The sequence below is a fragment of the Leptopilina boulardi genome, unplaced genomic scaffold, assembly GCF_019393585.1.
Source record: "Leptopilina boulardi isolate dan_hultmark-lab unplaced genomic scaffold, ZJU_Lbou_2.1 LbouV2_224, whole genome shotgun sequence".
Lineage (NCBI taxonomy): Eukaryota > Metazoa > Arthropoda > Insecta > Hymenoptera > Figitidae > Leptopilina > Leptopilina boulardi.
The window spans coordinates 3,120,602-3,141,348 of record NW_026137779.1 but is presented as its reverse complement, the minus strand read 5'-3'; the positions used below and the strand labels follow the sequence as shown (position 1 = coordinate 3,141,348).

Below are 20,747 nucleotides of genomic sequence, written 5' to 3'. Positions count from 1 at the left end.
ACATATTATTTCGAATGTCAAAAAAATTAGTTTTGAATAGTTTGCAACAGGGCCGACATAACGGGGCGCTAGTTAGACCGAATAGAATAATTATTTCTTGTCCAATTTTAGTTCCAGAGCTAGAAAAAATTTTCTACTCAGATATGTTATTTCAAATTGTAAAAAATTAAATTTCCAATAGTTTTCAAAAGGGCCGACATAACGAGGCGCTAGTTAGACAAAGTTGAATACAGATATCTTGTCCCAATCGAGTTACAGAGCTACACAAGTTTTTAAACCCTTTCGAAAACTATTGGGGAAGAAATCAGTATTCTATTATGTCTAAGTAGCGTTTCGTTACGTCGGCCCTTTCGAAAACTTTTGAAAACTTATTTTTTTACCATTTGAAATAACATATGTGAGAACAATAGTATATTGCGTGCCAAGGGGAGAAACGCACTCTTTTCCGACGAGGGTGACGTTTGTCGCACGAGCGAAACGAGGGCGGCAAGTCACTCGAGGCGAAAAAGATGATTCTCCCCGAGATACGCACTATACTTTTCACAACAACCCGATTAAAAAAAATAAATAAAAAAAAAAGAAAAAACCATGTTATTTTAAACAATTTTATTAAGTAATTAAATTTATCTTTGTATACAATTGTACTAAAGAATCAAAGTTATTTATAATAATATTGAATATTAACACTGCAATTATTAAATTGGAAAACAGGGTTGCTTTTGCTTTCAGTGATGTTCAAATTTTGTGAGTTATTCTCAACTGTCAAACTCGAAGAATTCTGTGACGAAATGTGAACGTTAACTTCATTGGTCTCATTTTGTCCAGAAGATGTTGAAGCATGTTGATCAATTTGATCGTTCATCTTCTGTGATTTTGAGGTCGAAGGTCCATCTTTGGCATTTGACTTTGAAGGTAGTTTTATTAAATTCGTAATAAGATTACCGATTTTCCGCTTATTATTTACGGAGTTTTCAACGTAACCTGTTGAAAATAATCAAGTTAATTATTGTTTAGATAGAAACGTATTTAATAAGAAATTTTAATACAATCTTCTGCGATTGTCGGAGATTTCCATCCTCCATGGCGCATGATCGTATTCATATCTGCACCTGAATCCGCAAGTAGACTCGCCGAGCTGCGACGGAAACTGTGGCCAGTGTATAAATGAGCATCAGGTAAATGAAGATATTCTGCAATCTCCTTTGGCATTTTTGCAAATTTATTTTTGCCTACAACTTGGCTTGTGCATTTTCAATTTGAAAATTCAAAAACAAGCGGTTTGTTTCGACTTTATTTGGACGCAGTGCAATATATTTCTGCACAATTTCCGCAAATTGACCATCAATCGTATAAGAACGGGAAATCTTGGTTTTCGTATCAGGAATATGAAACAATAATAAATCGTCTCTGTTTTCAATGTCAGAAACCTTTATAGAGGTTAATTCGCCACCTCTGCACGCGCCTGCTATACCAAAAATCAAAGCAACCTGTAGGAATACAAGTAAATTTATTTTTGGTTTTCACATTCAAACGTTTGTTTACTGTCACAAATGAATTTTTGTTTACTTACCTTCATTATGAGAAATTGATCATCCGGTGCTTCGTTCAAAAACTTTGCAATGTCATCTGCCGTCAAAATTTTGGATTTTTTGCTTTTGAAACCGCTTGATTTTCTTTTTAAAAAAGCAATTAATTTAGTGTAGGAACCAATATCGATATTGTTGTAAGTCGTTATTGTGCTTTTGAGCATTGAATAATGACTCTAAAGTGTTGATGGCTTCAATTTCACTGTCAATTCACTAAAATATGCTAGTAGGATATTTTCTGAAATTACTTGTGCCTTTTTTTTAATTTCCAGTATTCGAAAACTTTGTACGCTGTAAGGTACCGCTCTTTTGATTTTTGCGGCAATAACTGAGAAATAGCATTATTTGCTGCTTCTGATAATTCTGGCGGTGTACACTGGGACATTGACTATTGTTTAACACACAAAAATTACAAAATCAAAAGAATAAATACGATTCGTTATAAGTAAATACAAAATACACCGGCCCAAACGCAGTATTTGCGCATAATTAGCGCAGGATTTCAAGTAACCCTAAAATTGTTCAAAAAACATTTTATAATTGAGAGGTGGACTTCTTAAAGAGTTCACTTTTGCATTGTTTATGTTTAATTAATTGAGAATTATTTAATTATTAAGGAAAAAAGTCAAATTTGTCAAATCTGTCACTTTAGATATGCAAGATTCCTATAGCAAATTACGTTTCAATTCCGAACAGGGGAACGCACGCCAAGATTTGAAAAGAGTTACAAATTTAAAACATTCATCAAATAGAAAATATGCTAATAGTCACTAATTTTAAGTAATATTACAGCTGCAACTTTGTGCTCCCTGCATGCTGCTGCCATCTAACGGCGTCTGCAACTAATATAGGGCGTTAGTTAAAAGTAAAGAAATAGTGATTATTATAGTATTAATTTAAATAAATTGGTATTTAAATAAATGATTAATTTTTTTATAATATGTTTTAAAAAAACAATTTCATTAAAGAATTGTGAATATGAAATAAAAATTCTGCAAATTTTAAAAAAAAAAGAATTTTATTAAAAAAATTGTAATTGTTAAATAATTTTTTAATTTAAATTTTTCTTATTTTTATGTCTAAAAAATTATATTTTTGTTGAAAATTATGATGGCAAAATACAAATTGAACTAAATTTTTTGATTTTCTATTTAAGAATTTTTTAAAAAGTTATAAGTAAAAATTTATGAAAAATATATCAGCCTAATTTTTATTATTTTAACAAAATTCTAAAATTTTTTTATAAATAAAGAAAAAAATTGCATATTTCCTATTTGATGAATGTTTAAAATTTGTAACTCTTTTCAAATCTTGGCGCGCGTTCCGCCTTTCGGAATTGAAACGTTTTTTGCTATAGGTATCGTGCATATCTAAAGTGACAGATTTGACTAATTTCTCTTTTTTCCTTAATAATTAAATAATTCTAAATTAATTTAACATAAACAATACAGAAGTGAACTCTTAAGAAGTCCATCTCTCAATTACAAAATGTTTTTTGAACAATTTTAGCTTATTTATCAATTTTTTTTACGTTATTCCTAATGTTGACCCAATATCCACTCAGCTGGGTGGACATTGGGTAAATCTAATCCGCCAGGGTCCTGGCATAACAAATCGTTCATAATATAAATAAATAACTTTATTTTATTTAACATAACTTTAACCGGTCAATATATTCCTAAACGTCTTTTGAATGTTTTTCCAAAGACATTTCTTTTTTTGTTTTTATCAATTTATCACTTAAAACTATTCAGTATGATTATATACACAAATCATAATAATTTAAAATTTGAAAACTAACTGGTTCTGTTTTAAAATCATTTATATATAAAATTACATAACAATAAAATTTCAACGCATTCCAGTTTGGAAAATTGAAATAAAATTTTTTTAGCTCATAGTGTCTGTTTTGAAAAAAAAGAAGAATTTTTAAAGTCTTCTTTTAAATGTAAGATACGGATATTCCAAGGTATTACTGTCAGGCTTAAATCTTTGTAAACTATGTGGTATATATTATATAAATTACATATTATATAAAAAAGAAACCAATTAATAAATTACCAACTTTAAATGAAACTTGAATCTTAAAATCCTTTATAGTGTACAATATTAGCTTTTTCTTTTATTATTATCAAGCGACAAAAAATACTAAAAATCGGACTTCAAATTCGCAATCAGTGACCTCAAATACTTTGAATTTCGAAAATCTAACTTCAAATTTGTAATCAGTGACCTCAAAAACCCCTAAGTAACAAGATTCAAGAGAATTTAAGCGGTTTTTAAAAAATTCTTCCGACATATTGGATCCGCCATTTTAAATTTCGAGAATCTGACTTCAAATTCTTAAACAGTGACCTTAAATACTCTCGAGTAGCAAGACTCCAGAGAATTTAAAGAGATTTTAAGAAATTCGTCCGCCATATTGGATCTACCATTTTGAATTTCGAAAATCTAATTGCAAATTCGTAATCAGGGACCCCAAAAACCCCCGAGTAACAAGACTCAAGAGAATTTGAACAGTTTTTAACAATTTTGTCCTACATTTTGGATCCGCCATTTTGAATTTTTAAAACCTAACCTCAAATTTGTAATCAGCAACCCAAAAACTGCTAAGTGACAAGTTTCAAGCAAATCCGATTTTTTTTATCAAGCATACATTCCCAAAGATTTGAAATAGAAATTCAATGATACGTTAGGAGTTATGCGTCAAATACAGGCTTCCCACAATTATTGCATGACATTTCAGTTTTGGGTCTTAAAGTTGAAGGTTTAAGCTTTCTTTCGAGCCCTATTAAAACTTTCTATGCCCTCACGTTTTCCTTTAATAGTCTTCAAAAAGTGACTAAAAAGCCATTTTTCGACACTTTAACCTCAATTATTAGGGAACTCAACAAATTAAAAATTTCATTTTTGAGTTGTCTTGTTCATTGACACCCAAATATTCAAAAAACACAGGAATTTTGAAATAAACACAAAATGACCATTTTTTTGTTACCTAGTGTTAATTATGAAGGAAATTGACAAAAATATTATGCTAGAAATATTATAGGAAATAATGTAGGAATTCACATAAGTTTCAATGTAGAAACAAAATCATAAATTCTTACATGAAATCATACACCAAATCGTGTCCGAATGTACTATATATGATTTTACATGGAATTCTATATGGGTTCCTATGTGGATCTAGGATTTTATTACTGTTTTTATAAAGGAACCTATATATATAGGTAAAATTACCAACAAAACACTGTTTTCACAATGTTTTTAACTCAGAGGTTAGAATTAGTAAGAATAATTGTTTTTTGTTTAAATGTACGTTTCTTTAATAAATAATCATTTATTTTTGCTTCTAATTTAATATCCCATCGTTTCTGCATTTCTCATTTGATAACTGTAATTATTTTTTTTCTCGCAGTTTTATTAATTTTTGTTTCGAAACGTGAAACTAATGCTCAGTATAACTAGGAAGCGTATAATAGTTACGTCCAAGAAGATTTTCCATTTTGAGATATATAAATAAAACCTTTTTTGGAGAAAATTCAACAATTAGAACTTAACCTATTTATTCTGCTTCTCTGAAAGCTGTGTATACTTTCAATTAATTCAAAGTTGCCGCAATCCTACAAGCGAGTATAAAAAGAAACTAACAATAAAACATAAAATAAAATTTTTTTGGCAACGTTTTTTTGACATTTAGTCCCACTGTGTACTCTACTCTATATAATTTTTTATGGTGCATCAAGAATCTAATTAAGAAACAGATTTTCTCTAATTTAATAATATCTGTTTTAGTTGATAATGGATTTAATCCAATCTGGAATGAAACATGCGAGTTTGAGATAATAAACCCATGTATTGCTTTATTAAGATTTGTCATTCAAGATGAAGATATGTTTGGAGATAGTAATTTTATTGCTCAAGCTACATATCCTGTAAGTAAAATATTAAATTACAAAACTTATAAAACTGCATTACTAGAAAAATACCTTGAAAATTCTTTTTTGCATGTTATCTGCTCTACCATAATTAACCCTATCAGGACCAGTGTTGCTTTCAGGCAACAGTTTTTTGTTATTTCATGCATAAGTTCCTTGAGTTTTAGAACTGGATTTTGGACTAATGTTTTTCATTTAGTCTAATGAATTTCTAATTCTAAACTCAGGTTTGGGATAAAAAACCTTAATCGTTTTGCTGAAATACTTGTTTAAAAATAAAAAATTCTGATTTTTTAAGAAATAATTTGGTCCTTAGACAGTTAAGAATAAATTTTTATTTTCTTAATTTTAATTTTAATACAAACTAGCGATGTATTCCTCGCTCGCTCGGTTATAGTTGTACTTATTGTTGTTTACTTATTGTAGTTTATGTATATTATATATATATATATATATATATATATATATATATATATATATATATATATATAATGTCTTAATGAAGCTTGTGAAACGCAATTTCTAAGAGCAATATGTGAATTATTCGCCTACATATGTATATGTGGGATTCCATATGAAGTGATCAAGGTAAAAAAAGTTTTTTCTCCTATTATGCCCAAACATAGGGCATTTTGTAGTACTATTAGATGGTAATTTTTGGTAAAAATATTTTTCTATTTTAACCAATATTTTTTAGGGGGGAGAAGGTGAAAGTTTTAGGATACCCTTTACTTTAATAATTTCTATCTCTGACACAATTGAATAAAAAAATTTTGCCAATATCAGTTTTGATAGGTTCTTTTATGCCCTTTTGCTTGGTAATATGCATTTTTGAAAAAAAAAATTTTTGACCAAAAAAAATGAAAGTCAAAAATCATTTGACTTTTTTGGGGTGACAGACCCGATTTTCTATTTTTTTTTTAAAAACGAAAGCTGAGGTTCTTTCCTATAAGGACATATAAACGAAAAAGTGGGACTAGAACGATTAACCTTTGAAAATTAGAGATTTGTAGTTACTTGAACGTTGCGAGCTACCGCGCGTGATGACAAATAATAGCTCGCAGCGTTCAAGTAACTACAAATCTCTAATTTTCAGAGGTTAATCGTTCAAGTCCCACTTTTTCGTTTATATGCCCTTATAGGAAAAAACCTCAGCTTTCGTTTTAAAAAAAAAAATAGAAAATCGGGTCTGTCACCCCAAAAAAGTCAAATTTATTTTTGACTTTCATTTTTTTTGGTCAAAAATTTTTTTTTTCAAAAATGCATATTACCAATCAAAAGGGCATAAAAGAACCTATAAAAACTGATATTGGCAAAAATTTTTTATTCAATTGTGTCAGAGATAGAAATTATTAAAGTAAAGGGTATCCTAAAACTTCCAACCCCTCCCCCCTAAAAAATATTGGTTAAAATAGAAAAATATTTTTACCAAAAATTACCATCTAATAGTACTACAAAATGCCCTATGTTTGGGTATGATTGGAGAAATAACTTTTTTCACCTTGATCACTTCATATGGAATCCCCCATATATCATAATCCAATTAATGCTTGTGAATTATATGAAAAATATAAAATGCACTTCTATCATCCAAAAATAAATCCTGAGCAAGAAGAAATTTGGGCTTTAAGAATAATAAGTAACATTCTAATAATGAATAGTTTATCATTAAAAGATTTTAATTTACCAACAAATTGATGTATTTTACAATAAAATTGTAAATAGAAATATCTTCATTGATGGTCCTGGAGGCAGTGGTAAAAGTTATTTACTGAATGCACTTATTGAATTCTTCAATGAAAATGAAATTTCTATAATGTCAGTGGCATGGACAGGGATAGCAGCAAATTTATTGATAAATGGCAAAACTGTACACACAACGTTTAAATTACCATTGACGATAAATGAACAAACAATATGCAATATAAATCCTGATACAATTGATGGCAAAAAAATTAAAGAATGTCAAGTAATAATTTGGGATGAAATAACCATAACTTCAAAGCATGCTTTTGAAGCAGTAGATAGATTGTTAAGAGATTTATGTAAAAGTACAGAAAGTTTTGGTAATAAAATTATTATTGCATCTGGCGATTTTAGACAAACTTTACCAATTGTTGTACAAAGGACAAGACTTTTGTTTAATTATTTATTTAATTATTTTTTTATTTTTAAAATTTTGTAAAATGTTTCGCCCGAAGCCCAAAAATTTACCTCAGCAGCCGAAACGTATAGTCTTGTAGCTTACCAACAGAATGCTCCGCAGCCGCGTGTCGAAAGTAGGCTACGGTTCAAAAGGTCTCTCAGTGTACTTAAAGAACTTTTAAGAAAGGGAAATTTTGACAGATTATCCAAAATTACATTATTACGTACTAAAGAATTAAAACAATCTTTAAATGATTGTCATTCTGTAAAATGGCCTGAAAAAGTAACTTTAAATTATTACTTAAATTACCAGATGTCATGTTGAGGTTAGGATTGAACTCTTGCTTCACCGATGCATCCGCTGACATCGACTTCATTTGTTGCATTTTTTTCAAGAAGCTGATCAATGATTAGTTAATCCATTGTCAAAGGTTTTTGAGTAACCATTTTTTTAATATCAATTTATTTGTATAAATGTAAACACATTGAGAATAACCTGTCGAATATCGTTGCACATTATTCTGCATAAAACACTTCAAATGTGTTACATATTAAAAGTCCCAAACTTTATGTAAGTTATATATGATAGCGGTATATGTGTAGAGTAACGATGACTCTAATGACGATATCTAAAAATTTTAAAATACATAGGGTTAAAAAGATAAGATTAAAGATTAAAGACATAGATGTTAAAAACCTTTGTTTTCAATGTAAAAATAAATTTTGTATATTATAATATTAATAGATTTTAGTTATCGTCAACCGAAAATTGGATAAAATGAAAGTTATTTTATATTTTCTTTTATGACGATAACTATAGCAAAAATAAATAAATTACATTCTTGTACTTATAATAAATAAATATATTTCTTGTAATTTATCGTCTTTTTTATGTAAGTGGGAAATGTCGACACTGCCCAAAAGTAAGTGGCCACTGTCACATTTCACTGAAGTTTGTTAAAAATACTCGGGCAATGTCGACAATGACCGTAACATATATATGCTTTTATATGCACGGAAAAACATTTTATATTAGAAAACTGTTGGAATTACAACGATAATGTTATTTTCATATATATAGCAAATAAGTTAAAGTAAAATCCGCACATTTTGGGTTTAGTCGTACAAAAAGGGTCTTGCGGTATGCACATTGTACGGTTCATTTAAGATATATTTCAAGTTAAAGACATATTTTAAGTTGTTTAAGTGTATAAGTCATTTTTCAAATCGACGGCTTAGAGTGTAAAGCTGCTAACGCTCATTTAGTAAATTTTACAGGGCGAATAAAAAACTTGCCAGAAAGCAATCTGGTTGATCTAGAACAAAATGTAAATTATAGTTGGTTTATTTAATAACTTATTTTATGACAATATATGAAAAAAGCAAAATAAATCAATAGTTACTTTTATATAAACAATTTTTGGGAGTTAGCAGGTTTTCGGAAAAGATAAAATTTACGATATGGGACTTAGCACATTTTTTTGCAAAAAATTAATACTTATCCTCTGGAGAAAGGATCAAGGAAACTTTGTGATCATAAAATAGGAAAATTAATTTATAATTGGTACAAAAATTTTTATTGATAAACTTATAAAACATTTATAAAAATGATGAAATTCAACAAAAATTAAATATATATTTTTTTTAAGTCTCGAGACATTGAAAATTACGTTTGTTAGTTAAAATTTAAATTACTAAATTTATGTAGTTTTTTCTATTAAATTTAATTTAAATATAAATAATTTAATAATTCTTTTATTAATTAATTCAATTTTAAATAAATAATTTTAATTAACTAACGTTGTCAATTTTGTTTCCCTATTGAGGAAGTTTTAATTAACAAACGATAACTTTATTTTGTAACAAATTTCTTATCTGGTTCATTTTATATTTTAATGAACCTCTATTGTATTAATTAATTAACAAGTAAATAATAATAATAATAAGTAAACAATTACCATTAATTTAAATAAATGAATTAGAACATTATAAAATTACAATTATCAGTCTTAATATTTCAGTCGTGAAGTAAATTGTCATAATATTGATGATAATCTTGAAGTAAAGTATTCTTTATGTATTGTAAATCCTCAAACTTTCTCGCAGTGATTTTTTTCTTATTTTGATGAAGATTTTTTAGGCGTGATAGCGGCAACGGAACCACTGACAAAGATTTTCTTTTGGGTAACATTTTCCACTCATCGGGGAATCTCAGTTTAAAAAATATTTCACCGTTTGGAGTATAACGCAGAGCTCGTATATCAGTTACTTTTGCATCGCCTTTACTATGACCAGGACGAATACTTTTAAAGAACTGAACTTCGTCAAATTTCTTGAAAAAATTGTAGTTTAAGTACGTTACATCGTAAGGTTTTGGTTTTTTCCTAGCTAATCTGCAAATCTCTACATATTCGACAGGAACGTTGACAGTTTTGTGTTTGAGAGCTCGCTCGACAGTAGCATGGACAGAATCAACTTCCATCTGGGTATGCCCAACTTCGAGAAACTTTTGTTCGATGATTATGTTATTATTCATAGCTGTAGACAATAGAGCATTGGACATCACACAATTTCTATTCTGATAAGTGCACCCATCACTATAAAAAATTAATTTTTTATGTTTGTCTGACTCTGATTCTGTTAATTTGTTTTGCTGCTCAATAAATTTTTCAATTAAATCAACCCACATACTTGCAAACTCTTCAGAGCTTAATCCTCCTTCACTTTCGTTCCATAAATAACAAATGCCATCTCTGCTGTTTAAATTATAGAACGTAAGATTGTGAACTTGAAGTTTTGTTCTGTAATATAAGCTACTGACATTTGACTTAGGTGCCATGAGTACAGATTGTAAGTCAACTGTAAAAACGTTCTTTTCTTCCTTCTTGTCATTATTTTTTTCAGCTCTAGCTTCTTCTTTCTTCGCTTGATGTTCTAAATAAATATCTTGACATAAATTTCCAGCTTTGAATAAAGCACACTTCTCGCATTGATCTTTTTTAGGAAAATACAGTGCAAGGTTTTTATTATCAAAAACTTCATGAAAAACGGCAATAGATAGAGGCTTAACGTTACGTAACTTACACCAATCGTTTTTGTAAAATTCGTAAACAGCTCGTTTTGTCTTCCACTCTGGCAACAAATATTTTTTCTGGGTTTCAGAACGACAGTAGTGTGATTCCATAGCAGGTAAAGAGTCTAAAAAAGATTCAAGCTCTTGGCGTTCTTTATCAAAAGGGTTAGTAGTAGCTTTTTTTTACGTAGTTGACTAACTGTGGATGCGTTTTTATTTTTGATGGATTTCCCTTTGTTTTTCCAGCCTAGTACAGTCGCTCTACCAATGGCAAGCGTATTTAGAAACATGGTCCTGCATACTTTTAAAGGTTGATCTTGTTTTTTTAAATGGTAAATGAAAGATTGTCCTCTTCTTGACTTCTTTTTTCTTTTTCTACCTCGTGGTCGTTTAACAGGTACAGATGTAACCAGAACTCCAACGTAAACTTTTTTTCAGGCCAACTCATATTCCAAAAATCTGTAAAAATATGTAGTCTATCTTCTTCCGTAAAATCTAAACACTTTAAGGTTCTCTTTGCTGTCTCTTTACACTGACATCTCATTTTTAATGTTCTTGGTTTTTTTGAAACCTCATAATTCCATGTTTCTTCTTTTTTTCTTCCATAGTATTTTTTCCCAGTTTCTCTTAGTTTCCTATTTTTAGCAGCAAACCAATTAGACTTTTGAACTTGAGCCTTTCTTTTTCTTGTGTTACTTTTTTTTGGATATTCATAATCGGATTCACTGTCAGAATGGAAATCATATGGAACTAAGCCCTCTCGATCACTTTCATCTGATATCGGATCTTCTACCGGATCTAATATGTGAAAATTGTTAAAACCTGAACAACTTGCGAAGACGTCAACAGATCCTCTGGAATTATCTTTAATTTGCTCTGAAGATTCTTGATTAGTAACATAGTTAGAAGAGTTATTTTTTACAGAGTTACACTTTTCATCAATCTGTATCTTATTGCCAACAAGAAAAGAATCAGAAGAAGATTCTTGAGTAGTACTGCTTTTTTTATCATTAAAAGGCTGATATATACCTCCTCTGATATTATCACAGGTTTCTCCAATAACCATTATTATATTTGCATCTGTAACGAAAAAGTTATTAAGCGTGAATAAATAAGCGTTTTATAAAAAGTTGAGAAAAATTCGATCCTTGGAAGGAATGAAATAACATAAAAGTTTTGTAACAATAAACAATATTAATAACATACAACTTTTATGTTATTTCATTCCTTCCAAGGATCGAATTTTTCTCAACTTTTTATTAAACATTCCGGAAGGGAAAATCCTTACTCTACAAATAAGCGTTTTAAATTTAAGTAAGGGAAAATTTCAAAAAATAAAATTTTGTAGAATTTGCTTTTATTTAAAAGTTATGAAAAAAATCTAAATTTTTTAATTTTTAAACAAAGTTAAAGATTCTGTACCAAGTGAAATAACATTATTATTTTTATTTATAATTTATATTTCTTAATATTAAACGTTGTATATTCAACTTTAATTATGACACGTTATATTTTATAACAAATAGTTTGAAATACAGACCACTAACAATAAGAAAAAACTAGAAATTGATAACTTTTTTAAAGATTCTTTACCAAGTGAAATAACATTATTATTATTATTTATAATTTATATTTCTTAATATTAAACGTTGTATATTCAACTTTAATTATGACACGTTATATTTTATAACAAATAGTTTGAAATACAGACCACTAACAATAAGAAAAAACTAGAAATTGGTAACTTTTTTAAAGATTCTTTACCAAGTGAAATAACATTATTATTATTATTTATAATTTATATTTCTTAATATTAAACGTTGTATATTCAATTTTAATTATGACACGTTTTATTTTATAACAAATAGTTTGAAATACAGACCACTAACAATAAGTAAAAACTAGAAATTGATAACTTTTTTTAATAAAAAAATTGGTTTTAAACATATTTCATGAACATTTATAGGTTATATTATATTATTTTGAACAAAAATTTCAATTACATTTTTATAATTGTAAAAAATGAAAAAAATACTTACTTTTCTAATTAATCTTAACAATATACTGTTGTCTTGTCAATAATAACAAATATTTCCACGATTTTTGTTGTTGAAAATACGTAATTATAAAATGTCAACAACAATTTTCAAAATGACAGTTTTATCTTTTATATATTTTCATCAGCAGAGATGGGAAGCAACATAAAGGTTTCTTACGCGTATAACACCAATTTACGCATAAAAACGTAGAATACCGTATTCTAGGGTATATTTGACGTATGTACTGTACACTCCAGTCATTAGTTTTAAATTTAGAAAACTTTAAACAATGCGTGGCCAACTTGCCATCCATTGATGGTTATTATTGGAGTTAGCAGTTTTTTCCACGTACAAATTGACAGATTTGGAGTTAGCAGTTTTACTCATTGCACTTTTTTACAACTTACGGACGTAATTAAGTTAAATGGTTTATACAGGCGATGTATCATGCCTTTTTCTTTCGAATGCAACAAAAATGTCAAATTCAATAAAAAGTGGAGTTAGCAGCTTTACACTCTAAGCCGTCGAAATGTTAAATAAAGTGTTAATTCATTTGATGTAATTTCTTATACCTGTTATTATTTCCATATAACCTATCAAGTTTCAACAGGTTATGGGCCCAGAATAGATAGGAAATAAAGTGAATATCAAGTAAATAAAATTTTCGAGTGAAGAATTAAAATAAAGTACATTAAATAACAGTGACTAAAGTGTATAAAGAACAATAAAAAGGTTAACAGATAGTTCATACAGTTTGTAAGTAAAGTATAAAAACGGGTGACATTTTTGAAGTTTCTATAGTTCAGTGATTAAAGAGTATTTAATTTCATGATGGCTCAAAGTTTCCGTCCGAGCTTTCAAGTTGAGAAGCTCAATAATAACAATTATGCCGTGTGGAAATTCAGGGTAAAACAAATGCTCATTAATTTAGAGATATGGACAGTTGTAAGAGGAGAAATTCCAGTTGAACCAAATACAGCATGGAAAAGAATGAACGATCAAGCATCATCGACGATTTCATTACTCGTAGATGATAATCAGTTAGTTCATATTATAAACGCGAAAAATGTTAAGGAAGCTTGGAAATCTCTCGAAGATTATCACCAAAAATCTTCGGAAGCCAGTATTGTCCACCTATATAGAACTCTGTGCAGGATGCGTTTAAGTGAATACGGTGATATGGAAGATCATGTCAATAAAGTTCAAGAAATCGTTAATAGATTAAATGCTCTAGGTGAAGGAATAAGGGAAAAATTTGCAGCTGCCATGCTTCTTGAAAGTCTACCAGATTCATATGATACGTTGGTCACAATACTAGAGGGAAGACAAGAAGGTTTGTCATTGTCATTAACGAAAAGTAAACTCATCGACGAATATAAAAGGCGGAAAAACAAAATGGCATTAAATGAAGAAAATGAATCGCGGGAATCAGCACTCAAGGCACAAGTTATAGTCGAAAGGGAATGCTATTTTTGTAAAAATAAAGGTCATTTAATACGGGATTGTGAAAAGTACAAAAAACGGAAACTAAAGCAAGAAAAAGAAAAAGCAAACACGGCAGAACACATGTTGATGGAAGTATATGTTTCTTTGTAACTAAAAAATATTTGTGTACAAGTTTTTACAGTGAAAATGAAGAAATAAAAAAATCAAGTTGGATTATGGACTCAGGGGCGACAAGCCACATGTCCAACAACAAAGAATTTTTCGAAACCTTCAATTTCGAAAAGAAAGGAAGGGTACAGTTTGCAGATAGAACAGAATTTACCGATATCGAAGGGATCGGATCCGGGACACTCAAAGTGATAAATTAAGGAAAGGAAATCTCAATATAAGTTATGGATGTTTTGTACGTGCCAAAACTAAGTTCTAGTTTATTGTCAGGGTCAAGACTATTAGAAAAAGGTTTTAGTGTGCAGTTCAAAAAATCAGTTTGCAATGTTATCAACCCCACAGATGGAACAGTAAAAGCAACAGCATTTTTAAAGAATAATAAACTTTTCGAGTTACAAACCGAGGTCTCAGGGAGAGACTCCAGCTCTTCAGAAAGTATTTCCGAATCAAGTGATTTCCTAGATTATCAATCACCTAATGACGACGAAAGTTTTCATGATAGTGATATAGTGTTAAGAAGATCAAGTAGGGAAAATAATTAATTAGTTGTATTTTTGAAATAATAAATTTTAGTATGAAAAGTTATATTTCAAATATTAATTTAAATAATAATAAAAATTATATTAAAATAAAAAATCGGACAAGTGCGAGTTACACTCGCACTGAAATCGAGGGTTCCGTACTCGAAGCGAACTTATTTGGTACAAAAACAAATGTTTAAAAAATATGTGTTGTATGACAACTAATATAAGTGATACGAAGAGGAACAATTTTCTTGAATTTTACAAAATTGTTCCTTTTTGTATCACTTATATTAGTTGTCATACAACACATATTTTTTAAACATTTGTTTTTATACCAAATAAGTTCGCTGCGAGTACGGAACCCTCGATTTCAGTGCGAGTGTAACTCGCACTTGTCCGATTTTATTTGTTTTAGAGTTGTAACGACTGAAGAAATAAACTCAATCATGTTTATTAAATTATTTCTATAATCTACACATAAAAATACGTAAAAATAGTAAATTTGAAGCCCTTTAGAAAAAATTTTTTCCTTTATTGGGAGAAAATTCATGATTTTTTCTAAAATTATCAGTTTTTTCTTGACAGCCCCAGAAAAATCAACTCCAATCCTGCCGTGCTGATGAAGAAAGTCCGTACTTGCATTTAGAGTGTTTTCGAGATATTTAAAGAAACGCGTTTTTAACTAGCATAATTAATATATAAAAGTTATTAAAATAATTACAACGGTACTTAACTAATTTTGGCATGCTCTATTTAATGGCGCAAAAAAAATTTCAAAATTTTCATTTTTTATAAACAAAATGTCGATTACTGCCAAAAATTAATTTTGAAATCCTGAAAATACTGCCACAGAGTCCGTAAGTGCTCCTACGGCTCGATGACGTCACGACCATAGAGTCCGTACTTGCAGCCTATTACGTATATTCTATCTTGTGACTATGGAAAAAAGTATTAGGCTTTTATATTTTTCACAATTTTTGTTTGTTGTTATTTAAAAAAGTACAGAAGTGTAATAAATAATAATTTACAAATAAATTAATAATAGTTTTTCTTTTATTTCTTAATTATTATTAATTTATTGAACTGAAAGAAATTCAGAAAATATTAGACAAAATAAAATTCAATTGTCACTGAAATATAATATTTAATTATAAACAAATATATTATTATCAGTCATTTTGTTGAATTTATTAAATTATTTTAAATGATGTTGATTTTTTATTTTAATAATGGTTGTTTATAGTTGTTAATGTTATTGAATTAATTATTTATTATTAAATTATTGTTTAATAATATTAATAATAATATTATTGTTTAATTATTGTTATTAAAATATTATTTAAATTAAATTAATTAAAAATTATTGTAGTTAAAGAATTATAATAACACGGATATTAAAAAATTTTAGGTTTTTGCAATTCCGAATATTTAGTTCAAAATTATTGAAATTTTAATTATTTGATTGAATACATTTTGCTTGAACATATTTTATTATTTCCATCTAAATGTAAAGGTATTATAAAAAAACACGTATTAAAAAATAATAAGTTTTTAAAGTAATGAGCAAATACATATGTTGTAATTATAAACTTTTCTACAACTGCAAAATGTTTATTAATTATATTGCTGAAGTGTATGTAATTTTATTTTGCAAATTTAAATTTTTTAAAGACAAAAGGAGAAGTAAATTCAAGTAGAAAAATGTTATAAAAAATTAATTCATTTTATTAAAACTGTAATTCTTTTTAAAATGTAGTACAAAAAAATAAGAGAAATTACTCTTCGTGAGTGATGAGATCCTGAACATCGTTTTCTGGAATATTCAACCAATAATGAAGCCTACTAGCAGGCATTAATGGACCAAGTGTAGCAACAATTTCAGCTTTCTTTGTTCTGCAAATTCCACGAGGAGATGTGCGAGGTTCGGGATTCGGAATTTTTGATTTTTCGATTCTCTTTTGTAGAAAATCAAGTTTTTTGAACTCTTCATCATCACTGTAAGTAAGCTTATACTCTAAATGATAAGCACCTTTTGTAGCACGGAGGACTTTAAGCTCATTTAAATTTGGTCGAGGTGACATTTTATTCAGCTTCGCAGTAGAAGAAAAATCTTTCCAGTCGCAAAAATCGGCGGGTTGCATTGACTTGACAACAACATTCGAATTTGACTCTCTGATGATTTCTTCGAAATCCATAAAATCGTAGATATTCTTCTGACGTTTTATTGATTCTTCTACCTGGTGGTGGAAGGAATCGGCGGACATAAATGTGTGTCCTTTTTCGAAGTAATAAATTTCGATGACTTCGGTTTCCAATTTTAGTGAATTTATGATGTAAATTAGAAACGTCAATAGGCACCAATTTTTATTCTGTGCCGAACAATTGTCAAGCCAAATGATAATGTGTTTTTTGTCGCGCCGAAAAATAAAAAAATGATAAAATGCACTGACCAACTCTTCTTTTTTTCTTCCAGCGATTGATTCGTTCCAAATTACAGCAAAAGGTTTATTTTGCCCTTTAGTACTCTTAAGGGGAATGAAACTTTGATTAAATAATATTGCACGACGAGCAAATATCGCAGCTTTAAACGAATCCATTTTTGGAAACATTATGACTTTCTGCAAGTCTCCTGAGTAAGTCGCAGTCGTCGCATCAACGGAATTCGATTTTTCTGCGTGCTTTTGGTATAAAGTCCGAGCGTCGTTTGCCATTTTTTTGTGATTAACCCAGCTGTTACAACCATCGCAATCGGGAGACAAATTATTTTTATTGTGATCCGGATTATGCAGTTCGAACGTTTCACATTGCTCGCATTCTTCGTTGCCCAATTTAGCAAATGATATATTCATACTTTTAACTTCGCTGCGATACAGATCATATGAACATGATGAAAAATTTGGGTGTTTCGCGATAAAATCTGTATGCATCATTGTGATTGTGATTTCTGAAGGAAGGTAACGACGATTAGGTGCGTGCTCCCTTCGGTAATGCGAAATTGCTGGGTGATAACTCTCAACATGTGCCTGAATTGAAATTCGTCTCATCTCTATTATACTGTTGTCTCTGGTTGTACCTCTTTTTTCTGGTGCTGGTTTTAATGTAATCGGATTTTTGTCTTTTAAAGCACGGAGTAAAGCTTTATCATTATTTCCTTTAAAACCCAGCGTCGTTAAAAAAAATGTCTTACAAACGAGAATTGTGACATTCTTTTCATTGGGCAGATAATAACTGTTTGTTGTATTTCGCAAACACTGAGATTTCACTTTCCTTCTGTTAACTGTATTTCCCTTAACGTGGGTGGTAAAGAATATCTTCCTTTCTGCCCAAGTCTTAAGACCCCAAAATTCGTCATTTATTATTTTACGCCTGTCACATAAGATCTTTAACGGACATTGCAATTTACATTTGTCGCACGGTGGCAAAGGTGGATGGTGAGTAGGAAATTTTTTGCGATTGGATGACTTCTGCGAGGAACATGAATTGTTTTCAATTGCACTTGCGATTTGATTCGCAGATTCGCCAACTACATTACTGCAATCTGTAAAATGAAACAATAGAGTCGTATAATGAAGAAAAAATTTAAAATAAAGTACATTATTTTATAATAATAACAAAATAAATAAATAATAATAGATAATGATAAAAATAGAAATATAATGTGTAGAGTGTAAATAATCTTTGACAAACCTGCAGTGCTAGTTTCGTTTTGTGCATTCTCCTTGGTTAGCGTGTCCGTTAGCAAAATAGAACCATCTTCAATTGAATTTTTATTTTCGCAATCTGCAAAAAATAGTAAATATGTATAATTTTATATAGTTAATAAAATTAACCTTTAATTAAAAACGATAAAAGCTAAGAAAATAAAGTTAAAAATTTATAAATTGAAAAATTTATAAATTCAGAATAAAACTTCAGAATAAATGTCCGATAAAATAAAATGCATATTTATAATTAATTTTGTAGTTTAAAATCATTATTAACAAACCATTGCTGACAGTTGCTGTTTCACAGTTTGACGTCTGAGGCACATTTTGATTTAGTTTTGATAAGTCTAATGGAATATCATAATTTAATCCATTCTGCGAAAATTCCTCTTTTTTTTGTGCACAAGAACTTTTAGACATAGTGGACGGATTTTCAAAATTGTATGTATCTTGTGGGTATAAAAGTCTTTCATTATTATTTCCATCATTTGCAGGGTCGACATACATTTTTTGTTTATCTAAATTCAAAAAATGCGGATTTTCTTCTACTGTCATTAAATCATTCCTATTAACTGGAGTTGTTTCATTTAAATTGAATAAATTAGGATTCTCTTCAGGCAAATATTCCCTAATAACTGCAGCAGCGATTTGTTGAGAAAATGTTTGCCTATCATCTGAAATTTTGAAAAATATAGTATATTATAAGATTATTATACATAATATGTATATATTTTATATTAATTTCGTTGAAATTTCATTTCTCGGTTTTTCTTACCATAATAAAAATTATTAGCATCCATGTTTTTAATTTAAATATGCAACTGTCACACAAAAGTCGGTCAATTTTTGAGGTTAAGTAGCACTTCGCAGTATAAAATATTAGGGGGCTTTCATACTGCGCTGCTAAACAAAGAAAAAACCTAGTTCACACTGGTAGCTTAAAGAAATACACGAAATAAGATAATCCAGGAGAATTAAATTAAATTAATTAAAATTAATTATATTAAATTTTATTAAATTATATTATATTATATATTATATTTTATTAATTATATTAAAATTATATTAAATTAATTATATTATATTAATAATAATATTAATATTATTATTATTATTATTATTTTTTTTTTTTATTTACGACAGGGAAAGTCAAAAAATCCTTTATGGAGACCCAGCTTGGGTACTGTGGGACTGTGACGGTCTACTATTGCAGCCGCCCCTACCACACTAAAAAATTCCTTTCCCTGGTTTTTTTTGGACCTAAACTTGCCTACGGAACTACCTTCCGGCTTCAGTCTTCATAGGCAAGGTCCCGTCTCCGTCGCTTGCGCGACCCTTCCGTGCCGTTCTTCTCGTGGCCTACTTTCTTTTTGTCCTTGCGAGAGTCTTCTTGGCTTCCTCGAGTGCCGACCTGAAGACTCCGCACTGCCCGGATCCAGCAATGTGGTCCGCCTTTCCTCCATTCTGCTGCTCCTTACAGAGGAAGCAGCAGGCAGTCCTCCTGCAATCAGCAAACCTGTGGTCGGCTTCTCCGCACTTAAAGCACGCAGCCGACCTGTCCGTCCCCTTGCAGTCTCGGCCTAGATGTCCATAGCCGAGGCATCGGTGGCATCTAACAACCATTAAACGTCTTTTAATGGGACAAGACATAAAACCTACCTTTATGCGTCCCATTCTCTCCAGCCTGTCCGCCTCTTCCTGATCGGTCACCACAACAGCGAGTTTCATGCCTCGCTTGTTGGGTCCTAAGACCGTAACCTTCCTACTTCCTTGCTTCTCCAAAACGTTTTCCAGCACTTGTTGGATCTCTTCTTCCTGGGTAAGACAATCCAAGTCGCGGATCTCCAGCGTGACCCTTCGATCCGCCGACTGCACTTTACCCATGCTTCCTACTGCTTGGCTAACCTCTGCGGTAAAGGCCACCCTATTGGAGCCGCCTCCTATTCTAATCAAGAGGTCTCCCCTTTTCGTAGCCCGGACAGCCAACACTCTTGTGTTGCTTACTTCGGGGTTCACCTCCTTTCGGAGCTTCCCCAAAACGTCTGCATACGTCTTACCCCTGGCGCAGTGGATAACCATCGTCGATCCACTTTTCCGCTTTTTGGCCGTTTCCAGTCGGTTTGG

The 20,747-nt window shown here is 30.0% G+C and overlaps 1 protein-coding gene across 11 annotated transcripts in view; it reads left to right on the top strand.

Annotated features, from left to right (window-relative positions):
* The window catches only part of LOC127279858 (1-phosphatidylinositol 4,5-bisphosphate phosphodiesterase gamma-1), a 449,077-nt gene that overhangs the window by 351,248 nt on the left and 77,082 nt on the right, over positions 1-20,747 (top strand). For 7 of the 11 annotated variants that reach the window (XM_051302488.1, XM_051302487.1, XM_051302489.1 and 4 more), the window contains one exon: positions 5,382-5,521. The exons of the other annotated variants lie outside the window; for them this stretch is intronic. In XM_051302488.1, the coding sequence (XP_051158445.1) occupies positions 5,382-5,521 (140 nt within the window). The remainder of the gene's footprint in view (positions 1-5,381; positions 5,522-20,747) is intronic. 11 annotated transcript variants of the gene reach the window in all.